Raw genomic sequence first — 14,221 nt, 5'->3', positions numbered from 1 at the left:
TTACGAGCCACTCTACGGTTTTTAGTCCAAAGTTCTTTATTTGCTCTGTTCGTATGTCGTCCAGGCCAGCCGCTTTATTATCTTTCATTTGATGGATCGCGCCTCTCATCTCCTCTAGACAAAAAGAGGTACCTAGAACATCTCTTTCTTCGTCGATATTCCGTTGAGCTCTCACCTTGTTCTTTCTTGATGTCGTCTTACCGTTCATTAGAAGATGATGGGCTATCTGATCGGGTGTGACTTCTGTCATGTTGACTGCCGGAGCAGCGGGATCGTTGCCAAGATTCCGAATCAGCTTCCAGGCACGTCTGCTGTTTTGTTTCATGTCCAGACTCGTGACCAGCTTGCACCACCTTTCCGTTCTGTTGGCGGATATCGCATGTAACATTTCCTCCCCAGCCTGTATTGTCGCTTCCGAGAAAGGGTCTTCTTCATATAGCTGTTCGTATCTTTTAAGTAGGGGTTTAGATTCTTCATTGAGCCCCGCTATGTACTCAGTTCGACAACCTCTAGGGATAAATTTCCGTGATACTTGCTTTACGATTTCTACAAATTTATCGTATGAATCAGGGCAAGGTTCTAGCTGGGAAACTTCTTGATCCAATGTTTCAGAGAATTTTTCCCATTTTGCTTTAGTAAAGTTGAACCTTCTCTTGAAAGGAACAATTTCGTATCTGATTGCCGCGTTGGAAAGACAAATTATTGGTCTGTGCTGTGTCTTTGGGAGAGCGCTTCCAACGATTTTTGTCACCTGGTCTCCAATTCTGTCGCTGACAAATATATTGTCTGGGTTGTAACCTCTGCGCCATCTTCCGCTGTTGAACGACGCAGGCTGCTTTGGATCGTGAATAAGTTTTAGGTTCATGCTTTCAGCCCATTTTTCTAGTTCTTCGCCATTGGAATCTGTTTCGTTGTAACCCCACGCGACACTGTGACAGTTGAAGTCACCCAGTACGAATTTGATTTGCTGTGATTGAAAGTTATTCGGTTCCTCAAAAGCAAAGTCAGCGTTTGGTGGTTTGTACATTGACGTTACTGTACAGGAGTTTATCTCCACTGTGAGGATCTCGATGTCATTTTGATCTGTTAGAGATGTGGATGCTACGTCGATATCTGGTCTGACGAAGACTGCGCTACCATATTGGTCGTGTGGTCTCTCCAGTATGAGCTTCATACCCCGAATCCTTGGTCTGCGGCTTGCAGTACCTCTATGGGTTTCTTGAACCAGTAGAACATCGACACCATGTTCTCTGCACATATTAGACAATAGGTCTTCTTTATCTGCTGATAGTCCTTCAATATTAATTGAGGTCGTCATCAAAAATGGCCTTGATAAAGACCGTTTTGATTTTGATTGCATCTGTGTTGTTGGTGCACCGGTGTTGAAAGGATTAGCCGACATTACTCGTTTCCAGGGGACGCCCGATTGTATTCACAAGTGATCACAATCTACGTGGAGGCTCCTTTCATGTCCCCCCAAAATAACTGCTAACCTTACGCTTGTGCAAAGTCTGAATTCTTTTAAGGGGGTAGGCGCAAAATCTTGGTCCAATGCTATTTAAATGCATTCATTTTTTTTTCGAATCCTGGGAAAACTAATAAAATTTTTTGAAAAATTTAAATGCAGAATGAAAGATTACATTATTAGAAGAAACAAAAAGTTTCTTTTGAATGAAATATTTGAAATTAAAAATCACACTAAATTTTCTTCTTTTTTTTTCACCCCTGTAACTTATTACAATAAACATCATAGAAGTTTTCAAGGACTTTCGGCCTTCGGTAATAATGTAATCTTTCATTCTGCGTTTAAATTTTTCAAAAATACTTTTCTCAGGATTCGAAAAAAATTAATGCATTTAAGTAGCATTGGACCATGATTTTGCGCCTACCGTCTTAATAAATCAGTACATTTATCAATTTATCAATTTTGATTGTTTTATTTTACAATAATATTTTTTTAGGTACCCAAAGTCAGGATCTTTAGTGAGAAAAGAAAAAGTAAACTTAGGCCAAAAATTAATCGATTCTGTGAGAACGAGGTATGGATTTATAGATAATGAAGATTCAGCTAAGAAAAACAAAGAAGAAATGATGAAATTTCAGCAGATGATAAATGCGCCATTTTTAGAATTTGTTGGTTTTGATGAAGTTGCTGAAAAACAAAGGTATCATATTTGATTATTATTTATTTTAGTCTTTATTGTATAATTTAATCTTTATCTGTTTGCATTTGTTCACTGTAACGTGATAACTGATATATGAGCTGCATTTTTCTTACCAACTACTAACTACAGCTTTAATACCTTCTTCAAAACTTCGCATAACTGTGTTTCAATAATATTCTGATGATCTGATAAGTAACTTCCTTGGAAACAAAAACATGTTTTTCCAGAAAATTCTTTTATTTTATTCAATATGGTCTCCTTTTAGCTCAATACAATGATTCTAGCATTTTTCCAACTTCTTTATGCTGTCAGAATAGTACGATTCTGAAAGCTCTGCGAAATAGGTGTTTATTTCGTCAATTATCTCTTCATTTTAGCTGATTTTTTTTATTTCAAGCCATCTTTTCTTATTTGGGAACACATAATAATCGGAGTCAGTGTATTGTCTTGGAGAAACAACAGTTTTTACTTTTGCTCAATCTCAAAATACAGTGGCCATGAACTTTTTCTTCTAGATCTTCCTGTTGCTCTTATCCAAAAATCCATTCCCGTTGGTCACAGCATTGCCAATGTTCTTTCCTTCGATTGCCATACCTCACAGCTGTACAAAGTGAACAGTGATAAATATTGATATTCTTTTTCTCATAGGCATCTTTCAGTGCGTCACAGTTTTTCGATTTCTTTCTAACGCATGAAACTGTATGTGACAGAAAAAAGGCTCGTCCGTGATTACAGACATTTATAACGTTTATTCTAGTTGTCGATAGATGGCGCTAGAATCGAAAAAGAATTAGTTACGAATTATATAATATATCTACAAATATAATCTGTACAATTTATAAGACTATACAAATCAAAGAAAATACCATTTTATAAACGCAATAAACACAATTGATTTGTTTTTATGCCAAATTGCAAATAAAATGTGACAACTGTCAGATTTAACTAAAATGTCATGTTAGAATAAATGTTATAAATGCGTATTATCACGGACTTACCTTTTTTACTATCATTTGTGACGCACTGAAAAATGCCTATGAAAAGGACCATACCTAAATATTTGTAGTCGTAGCTTTATAATTGTGGTTCTGTTGTATTCCATTGAGGCAACACTGAACGACATGAGGCAAGATACACGTATCCACTTGTCGCCTGCTTCAAGGTTTGCGACTTTGAGCCACAAATTTTAAAAGTCACATGCGTCATTTGTCTTTCTAGATCGCATGTGTCTTGTCATAAAATTGATTGCAGACGATGAATCTTTATTTCGAAATTTCACAAGAATGAGCTAAGACGATTTTGAGTACTTGAGAAATAGTCCGTTCTTTAACGGTAAAATATTGCAAAACCTCTAAATTTTAAATTTAAAACCATAGCTAACAAGTCAAAGAAAAAAAGTGATATTGTGCCGATATGTGCTTTTGCCCCGGGGGTGGTTTTCACCCCCTCTTGGGGGTGAAAAAATATTCGTCCAAAGTAAGTCGGAAATGGATAAACTGGCTAATTTTAAGTAACTTTTGTTCTATAGAGTTTTTTCACTAAGTCAATACTTTTCGAGTTATTTGGCAGTGAATATGTTCATTTTTCAACAAAATAACCACACTTTTAGACGGTTTTTCGAAAATAACTCAAATAGTAAGTATTTTGTCGAAAAAACATTCTTAGCAAAAATATAGCCTGTAAAAAACTAAAAAAATGGTGTATATATCACGTCTCTATACCTAGTAGAAGCAGAGTTATAGCTAATAAAAAATAGGTTCATATTCGTCAAATTCCAAATGGAATACTTTAACGTGAAATAACCAAAAATGAAGCACATTTCGAGGAAAACTCATTACAACTTATTTAAAGTGTTTAAAAAAAGCTTCATTTTTATTTTATAAAAAAATTTCTAGCATCAAAAGTAAACAAGTTACGCTCAAAATAAAGTTAGTCCCTTTTTGTTTTGGTAAAAAAATCAGAAAATCATCCCCTAATTAGTATCTTAAATGAACTTAATCGTTACGACTTCACAAGTTTCTTGACTCGTGTGTGTATTGTTTATATGATCTGTAAGTTTCATCGGTTCAAAGTCCTTATTATTGAAAGGGCTGTAGTTAAAAGGGGTTGAACGAGTCACTGATCACGAATGTATGCAAATTTAGAAACACCAAATCTTAATCAATTTTTGTCTAACAGAAAAACAAAAAAATACATGATATTCAGAAAAGCAATGCTGACTTTTTTTGTTTTTCGAGATTTTTAGTATCTCTAACAATTTTTAAGTTATTTTGAAAAAAAGCATATTTTTCAAAATTAAAATTTTTAAAAATGTTACTTTGAAACCAAATTTTTTCAAAAATAAGCACTTTGAATCGATGAAACTTACAGATCATATAAACACAACATAAGTAAAATAATTTGTGGAGCGGTAACGATTAATTTCATTTTAATTTGCTAATTAGGGGGTGGTCTTCCCGATTTTTTTTTTGCCAAAACAAAAGGGACCAACTTTATTTTGAGCGTAACTTGCTTAAATTTATTGCTAGAAACTATTTGTAAAAACAGAAATAAATCTTTTTTTAAACACTTTAAAAAGGTTATAAGGGGTTTTCCCCAAAAAGTGCTTAATTTTTTGGATATTTCACGTCGAAATATTATATTTGAAATTTGGTGAATATGAATCTATTTTTCATTGGCTATAACTCTGGTTCTACGAGATCCAGAGACCTAACGCGTACACCATTTTTTTACTTTTTTATAGGGTATATTTTTTCTAAGAACGTTTCTTTCGACAAAATACTTACTTTTTGAGTTATTTGCGAAAAACCGTCTAAAAATGTGGTTATTTTGTTTAAAAATGAACATATTCACTCGCAAATAAGTATAATAATTATTTAACTCGAAAAGTGTTGACTTGGCGAAAAAGCTCTATAGAACAAAAGTTACTTAAAATTAGTTAGCTTACCCATTTCTGGACTTATTTTGGACATATATTTTTTCACCCCCAAGAGGGGGTGAAAGTCACCCACAGAGCAAAAGCACACATCGGCACAATATCACTTTTTTTCTTTGACATGTAAGCTATACGTACGCCAAATTTCATGTCAATCCAAGCGGTTCTTTAAAATTTAGAGCAAAAACCGTGAAAGAATGTACTAAAAGTGTGATCAAAAATAAAAAAAGTTGATACCAACTTTTGCGAATCATACCGTCGCGTTTGAGTCCCTTATGAATTTGAATGACTGGGAAAAGAAAAGTATTTTTGAACTGTGTAAAATTTATTATTTCCTAGCTGAACACTTTCGGCTTACAAAGGCATCTTCAGAGCTATGGTCAAATAAGTACCACTGTGAAGAAAGGGATCCAATTTTTTGTGCTGAAAAATTTTGAAAAAATTCCTTACGTTGTTTTTTGCAAGCTTGGTCGGAGGTTGAATTTTGACTAACACATGGGGCTTTCACAAAAATTCATTAAAATTTATAATCATGGTAGGGTTCAAAGACCTATCATCTTAAGTTGAGGCAACTCGCCTCAGCAAAATTCAAATGCAAACCTTTTCTTTTTTTTTACTAGAAGATGAACCACTCTTTAATTCTAGTTTTTTCCTCTCACGGTGAAATTCACAACGTAATTATTGATTTTCTTTTTTATATCACTCACAGTACATTCATATTTATCTGATAACTGCTTCAACTTATCAATTTTTATCTTATTGTCTTTAATAAATAACATTGTTTTTTCAGTAATTGAAATAGAAATAATAAACAATATTTTAAATCCAAGACTTTTCTTTAAGCAACTGCTTTCTGGCTGCATCCTGTATCTCCGGCTTTTACAATATATAAGTACAAGAGACGACGAATATAGAAGAAAGCAAATAAAGGACACTTTGGCCACGTATATACCTTCTTTTCGTCTAGGAAAAGGACCGAAAGACAGTTTCAGGTACTCAAATCTGAGTAAAGATGAAAAAGATAAAGGCAGTTTTTGTTTTTATTTGATTCAGAGTTGGACCACCATCTCCATATAGCTATTTCAGCATCTATGCATACTCAGTGAAGCTATGCAGTCACAGCTCTGAAACAAATATCAACAATCCTGCCTATTTAAGGGAAAACAGGCAGGATTGTTGATATTTGTTTCAGAGTTGTGACTGCATAGCTTCACTGAGGATGCATAGATACTAAAATAGCTATATGTAGATAGTGGTCCAACTCTGAATCAAATAAAAACAAAAACAGCCTTTATCTTTTTCATCTTTACTCAGATTTTAGTACCTGAAACTGTCTTTCGGTCCTTTTCCTAGACGAAAAGAAGGTATATACGTGGCCAAAGTGTCCTTTATTTGCTTTCTTCTATATTCGTCGTCTCTTGTGCTTAGATATTGTAAAAGCCGGAGATACAGAATGCAGCCAGAAAGCAGTTTCTTAACGAAAAGTCTTGGATTTAAAATATTGTTTATTATTTTTATTTCAATTATTCTAATTGTATAAAAGTAGCAAACTTTGTATCTAGGGCTTTTCGTCTTCCTCGTATTACGAGAGATGTCGCTGTTTTGCTTCTCAAAAGGTGGAAACATTGCATCGCGATGTTTTCCCTTAAATAGGCAGGATTGTTGATATTTGTTTCAGAGTTGTGACTGCATAGCTTCACTGAGGATGCATAGATGCTGAAATAGCTGTATGGAGATGGTGGTCCAACTCTGAATCAAATAAAAACAAAAACTGCTTTTATCCTATTGTTTTTTCAATATTCCACTCCATGTCGCACGGTAAAAGCTGCACCGATTCGTTGACTGCTGGATAGCGACGACACTGTTCAACACTTTGAAATTTGCCGAACGGTGAGGCATGCGTCTCAGCAACAACAGTCAACATGTGGCATGCGGGAAGGCGACTTGATTCGTGTCGCTTTTTGTCTCTTGAATGGAACGACTTTGTGTAGCATGCGACAATGACGCATACCCTCATTGGAATTGCGCCTTTATATAAGATCTTTTTGTTGCTCTTCAATGCACAAGTATTCAGTTTTCTTTGTATTGACTTTTAGACCCCATATATTGTACATTTCAATTAATTTTTAGTCCATATAGTTTAAATCCTCATAATCTTGAGGCAATATTACTTGATTGTCTGCAAATTTGAGCTTATATGTCATAATAACTATGTTATATATAAGCATTTACATGTGGCAAGTTTAGTGGCCGATAGTACTTCCAGTACTTCGAAACGGGCTTGGAACAAGGGAAGCATTATTTGCACTTAATATCATGTGCCAAAGATGCCTGGATGTTAACCAGGATATATATATGTGCTTTATTGACTACAACAAGGCGTTCGATAAAGTTCGCCACGAACACCTGATGAGACTCTTGGTAGAGAAAAACTTGGATAAAAGGGACCTCAGAATTATTTTCAATATTTACTATAACCAGAAGGCGAATATTAGAGTAGAACGGGAAACAACCGAGGAACTCGAGATCAAAAAAGGCGTAAGGCAGGGATGCATACTTTCACCAACCTTGTTTAACTTATATTCAGAAGATATTATAAACAGAGCCCTTGCTGACCAAGATATAGGAGTTAAAATAAATGGCACTTTAATAAACAATTTGAGATACGCTGATGACACAGAATTAATAGCAGAAACCCCGGAAGATCTCCAAACACTGATAAACAGAATAGTAGAGTGCAGCGAAAAGTTCGGTTTATCACTTAACATCAAAAAAACAAAAATAATGATGGTGTCGAAATCTCCACAAAATTTTTCTGACATAACCGTACATGATCAAAGAATTGAGCGTGTTAGAAAATATAATTACCTGGGAACTGTGATTAATGAAAACAACGACAACTCTGAAGAAATCAAGATCAGAATAGAAAAAGCTAGAGCTACTTTTACCAAAATGAAAACAGTTTTATGCGGAAGAGAGCTAAGTTTAAATCTTAAAATTCGCCTGATGAGATGTTACGTGCTGTCAGTTCTTTTCTATGGAATGGAAGCTTGGACACTGAAAAAGATCGATACAAGGAAAATAGAAGCATTCGAGATGTGGATGTACCGCAGGATACTGAGAATATCGTGGACAGATAGAGTGACAAACATGGAAGTGTTGCGAAGGATGCAGAAAGAAAAAGAGCTTGCGCTTACTATTAAAAAGCGCAAACTGCAATACTTGGGACATATAATGAGGGGACAAAAGTACCAGCTACTACAATTAATTATTCAGGGAAAAATAATAGATAAAAGATCCATTGGCAGAAGAAAACATTCATGGTTGAAGAATTTAAGAGATTGGTACAAGTGCAGCAGCTGCCAATTATTTAGATCTACGGTATCAAAAATACGCATAGCCTTGATGATAGCCAAACTTCGGAACGAGGACGGCACCTGAAGAAGAAGAAGAAGTACTTCCAGCCAGTAAACTTGCCAAGTGTAACTGAAGCTTAAGTATATTTAACTTGAAACGTGAAATATTTGACTTGCTTCTAATTGAGAAGCCAGACAGTAGATTTGACTTGCCTTCTTCTATTTGAGCATTTGAGAAACGGAAGCATATCTGTTGTTTACATATGGCAAGTTGAAATTTGTTGAAAATTATTTTGGTGAGTGGTATCCCCATTGTTCTACATTTTTGTTTCCATCTTTTTAAAACACTTTCGAGGTATATTTTAAATAAAGTGGGTGACAAGGATCATCCTTGCTTTAATCTTTTTGTTCACTCTCTCTTTCTATAAACCCTGTTATCTGTGTCCCTGTTTTTATTTTTGTTATGGGTTGATTGCTTATAGACAAGGCGGAAACGGCGGGTTCTTTGGGAAAAATATTCCCATGAGATATTTTTGCATAATCACATTCGTGAGTCATCCCAGAATAAGGTTCAAGAAGTCGCCCACGAGAAAAGTGGGCCAATTTTTTTTAACAATTTTTTTTTTAATCAAATTGCAAAAATCAATATTTTGGCCCGGACTAATTTTTTTTAGGTTTTTTGGACCATTCTGGACAAAAAAGGTCTCCTATAATTTTTCTCTAAAGTTGATCTTTTTCGAGTTATAAGCAAGTTAAAATTTGAAAAACGCGAAAATGGCCATTTTTAAGGCTTAATAACTCGGTCAAAAATTATTATTTTGAAAATCAGAAAGTGACTAAATCAAAGTTTAAAGTCGCCGTTACATGATACTGAAGAAATCTGTGTCATTAATTTACTACTAAGCTGTTATTTTTAATTAATAACAATGAGTGGTTGTATCGTATTGACGCTGCTGTAAATGTGAGTGCGAGTAAGATGCACAATTGGACTGCTGGAATAGCTTCTCTCGCACTCAGCATTTACAGCCCCGCACACGTGCATGGCGCTTATTATTATTACTTAAAAATAACAGCTTAGTAATAAAATAATGACAAAAATTTCTTCAGGATCTTGTAGGGGGGGCTTCAAACTTTGATTTAGTCATATATTGACTTTCATAATAATAACTTTTAACCGAGTTATTAAGCCTTGAAAATCGCCATTTTTCGTTTTTTTCAATTTTAAATTGCTTATAAGTGGAAAACGATCAACTTTAGAGAAAAATTATAAGAGATCTTTTTGGTCCAGAATGGTCCAAAAAATTAAAGAAAAAATTGTTCGGCCCAAAAATATTGATTCTTGCAATTTGATTAAAAAAAATTGTTAAAAAAAAATTGGCCCACTTTTCACTTGGGCGACTTCTTGAACCTTATTCTGGGATGTCTCACGAATGTGATTATGCAAAAAAATCTTATGGGAATATTTTTCCCTTCGAACCCGCCGTTTTCGCCTTGTCTATTAGTACTTTGACAGTTTTTATTAATTCTATATTAATATTCATACTTTCCATTGATTGCTACAGCTTCTTTAGTGGTACACTATTGTAAGCTTTTCGTATAATCAACTATAAATTTTACACTATTGTAAGCTTTTCGTATAATCAACAATAAATTTGATCGGTACTCACCGGAGGGACCGCAGACGTTCGGATACAATTAGCGTCTCTTTGCAAAGACAATGACGTCGACTTTGCAAAGTAACAAGACACTTACTCAACACACACACTACACATTACTCCCCTGAGTTAGTGATAAGTTATACAATTACGTGGCTAAAGGTTCTAGTTCTAAACCAAGGCCAGAATCAGAGAAAAAAAACTATAAATTTATTTTATAAATATCCTATATAATACCCCCAATGCTAGGTCTAATTAAATATTATTTTAGAAATTTCCAGTCATTAGAAGTTATAAATGTAAGACTTCAGAATGTTAGCATTATTGGAGACTTGATGAATTTATGTCCAAATGTTAGAGAGATTGATATATCAAAAAATCTATTATCAAGTTGGAATGACGTTTTCAGTATTTGCTCACAACTAAGGCATCTGTATTGGATTAATTTAAGGTAATAAATTATTGATGTATTATTAAACACATACAGGGTGTTTCATTAATAATTGTCCACATAGTAACTGGAGAAACCTTAGCACAAAATACGAAGATTTAACCTAAAACACTTAAATAAAATGTGGTTCTTTACTAAGTTATAGGGTGTTTTATCTAAAAATTTAGAAACTATTTTTGCTCAGCATTTTAAAACTATTCGACGTATCCTTTTAATACTTTGCAGGAAGTATAGGTACTATACAAGCTACTAAATTATGTTAAACAAACGTTTCTGGCTATTACCAGAGACGTTCGACGGGGGAAAGTGAATGGTTGTCCCTTTCCCAATTCTACGCCACTGGCGGCATTGCCATTTTAGTTCAATTTTTGGATTCTCCAATACTTTCTATGAAAATAATATAAAAATAAAAATGTATACCATTTTTATTCAGTTGCAATGCGAAGGCAAAACAATCTTATTTTTCACTTAGAATACGGAGCGCAGTCCAGCACTCTGAACCGACACACCTACGATTTTCGACTCTTATTGGAGTCATCTTCGGAGAGGCGTAGGCCTGCTGCTCCATACTCGAAGTGACCAACCATGAAAGCTTATCCCCACATTGCAACTGACGTGTATGGATTAGGTGACTAGCGTCAACTGGCAATTGAAAGGTAAAGTTTTAAATCCTAATAGCAACATTAATAATATTGAAAAATATTAAAAATATTACTAATAGACCGGGCAGTATCGTCGCCCCCGCTAGCGCAATTATTCCGATTCGATTTGTTTGCACAAACTTACTCAAAAAGAGGTTCTTATAACATATCCACAGGGTGCCGGGCGGTGCCGTGGTCGAAAAATTTTTTAAACAATTTTTTTTAAACAAATTCACAAAAATAATTTTTTTATTTCCAAAAATTTTTTTTTAGATAATTTGGGTCATTCTGAGCAAAAAAGGTCTCTTGTCATTTTTCTCTAAAATTGACTGTTGTCGAGTTATACGCGATTAAATATTTGAAAAATGCGAAAATGGCCATTTTCAAGGCTTCATAACTCGATCAAAAATGGTTATTCTGAAATTCAAAAAGTGACAAAATCAAGACTCAAATACCTTCTTCGGCGTTCTGAAGAGATTTTTGTCATTAATTTATTACAAAGCTGTTATTTTTAGTTATTAACAATTAGCGCTATAGTCTAACTGTATCGTCGCCCCCGTTAGCGGAACAATTTCGATCAGATTTTTTTGCACAAACTTACTCAAAAAGGAGTCCTCATAACATATCCACAGGGTGCCTTGCGGTGCCGTGGTCGAAAAATTTTTTAAACAATTTTTTTTAAACAAATTCACAAAAATAATTTTTTCATTTCCAACAATTTTTTTTTAGATAGCTTGGGTCATTCTGAGCAAAAAAGGTCTCTTGTAATTTTTCTCTAAAATTGATTGTTGTCGAGTTATTAAAAATTTGAAAAATGCGAAAATGATTATTATGAAATTCAAAAAGTGACAAAATTAAGATTGAAATACCTTCTTCAGCGTCCTGAAGAGATTTTTGTCATTATTTTATTACAAAGCTGTTATTTTTAGTTATTAACAATTAGCGGTATAGTCCAACTGTATCGTCGCCCCCGTTAGCGGAACTATTTCGATTAGATTTTTTTGCACAAACTTACTCAAAAATAGGTCCTTATAACATATCCACAGAGTGCCGGCCGGTGGTCGAAAAATTGTTTAAACAATTTTTTTAAACAAATTCACAAAAATAATTTTTTCATTTCCAACAATTTTTTTAGATAATTTGGGTCATTCTAAGCAAAAAAGGTCTCTTGTAGTTTTCGTCTCAAATTGATTGTTGTCGAGTTATACGCGATTTAAAATTTGAAAAATGCGAAAATGGCCATTTTCAAGTGTTAGTAACTCGATTAAAAATTATTATTAAGAAAGTCAGAAAGTGACCACATCAAAGTTTAAAACTTTGTTTTGTTTATTTATTTTTTTTTGCAAATGTTATTCAATTTTTCATCAACTATCGCCAAGTTAAATGGATAATATTTTATAATAGAATCAATCACGGCAATTTTATTCTAATTCATCCGCTTCAACAATTAAACATAACATAATTTTAATAACAAATAGGTAAATGAAACATTTTTTAACAAATAAAATAGTCACATTTAGGAGATAGGATATTTCAAATAAATCCAAAAAATTATATAGACAAATATGTTAACAAATAAATATAACATAATTTTAACAAATAAATGAAACATTTTTAACAAATGAAATATTCATAAATTTAATCGCGTATAACTCGACAACAGTCAAGTTTAGAGAAAAATGACCAAATACCTTTTTACTCACAATGATCCAAATTATCTAAAAAAAAATTGTGGGAAATGAAAAAATTATTTTTGTGAATTTGTTTAAAAAATTTTTCGACCACGGCACCGCCCGGCACCCTGTGGATATGTTATAAAGACCTCTTTTTGAGTAAGTTTGTGCAAAAAAATCGAATCGAAATAGTTCCGCTAACTGGGGCGACGATACAGTTGGACTATACCGCTAATTGTTAATAACTAAAAATAACAGCTTTGCAATAAAATAGTGACAAAAATCTCTTCAGGACGTTGAACAAGGTATTTGAATCTTGATTTTGTCACTTTTTAAATTTCATAGTAATCATTTTTAATCGAGTTATGAAGCCTTGAACATGGCCATTTTCGCATTTTTCAAATTTTTAATCGCGTATAACTCGACAACAGTCAATTTTAGAGAAAAATGACAGGAGACCTTTTTTGCTCAGAATGACCCAAATTATCTAAAAAAAATTGTTGAAAATAAAAAAATTATTTTTGTGAATTTGTTTAAAAAAAATTGTTTAAAAAATTTTTCGGCCACGGCACCGGCCGGCACCCTGTGGATATGTTATAAGGACCTTTTTTTGAGTAAGTTTGTGCAAAAAAATCGAATCGGAATAATTGCGCTAGCGGGGGCGACGATACTGTCCGGTCTATAAAAGATTTTTGAATTGAGAACATACTGATTTATTTTACCTTTGAAAATAATATACTCTTCATTCGTAAAGATAAAGTCATTAGTTTTCGAGATCTTTGAAGTTAAAAATAAAACGACACGGTTATTTTGATTAATGTATTGTGTCGCTTCAGTTTTAATTTCAAATATCTCGAAAACTACTCATTTTATCGTTACGAATTAACAGTATATTATTTATATAAAAAGTATTGGAAAATCAAAAAATTACCCTAAAATAGCAATTTCGTCAGTGGCGTAGAATTTGGGAAGGGTTAACCAGACACTATCCCCTGTTGTACGCCTCTGGTAGTAGCTAGAAACGTTGATTTATCTTAATTTAGTAGGGTGTACAGTACCTAAACTTTCTGCCAAGTATGATAAGGATACGCCAAATAGTTTTAAAGTGCTGGGTACAAATATTTTTTAAATTTTAATGATATCAATCATATAATTAATTAATCATAATAACTGCCGTTTCAAATTTAACTTCAAATATCTCGAAAACTAATGACTTTATCGTTACCAATGAAGAGTATATTATTTACGTAGAAAGTATTGGAGAATCTAAAAATAGCACTAAAATAGTAATTCCTCCAATGGCGTAGAATTTGAGAAGGGCCAACCATTCACTATCCCCTGTCGT

General features: G+C 33.5%; 1 protein-coding gene across 1 annotated transcript in view; it reads left to right on the top strand.

Moving 5' to 3' along the window:
- LOC126884604 (tubulin-specific chaperone E) overlaps positions 1–14,221 on the top strand; it is a 42,979-nt gene that overhangs the window by 9,721 nt on the left and 19,037 nt on the right. The window contains exons 2-3 of the mRNA XM_050650608.1: positions 1,962–2,165; positions 10,383–10,562. Of these exons, the coding sequence (XP_050506565.1) occupies positions 1,962–2,165; positions 10,383–10,562 (384 nt within the window). The remainder of the gene's footprint in view (positions 1–1,961; positions 2,166–10,382; positions 10,563–14,221) is intronic.

The sequence above is a fragment of the Diabrotica virgifera genome, chromosome 5 (genome assembly GCF_917563875.1).
Source record: "Diabrotica virgifera virgifera chromosome 5, PGI_DIABVI_V3a".
Lineage (NCBI taxonomy): Eukaryota > Metazoa > Arthropoda > Insecta > Coleoptera > Chrysomelidae > Diabrotica > Diabrotica virgifera.
This window is presented reverse-complemented; position numbering and strand designations above follow the sequence as displayed.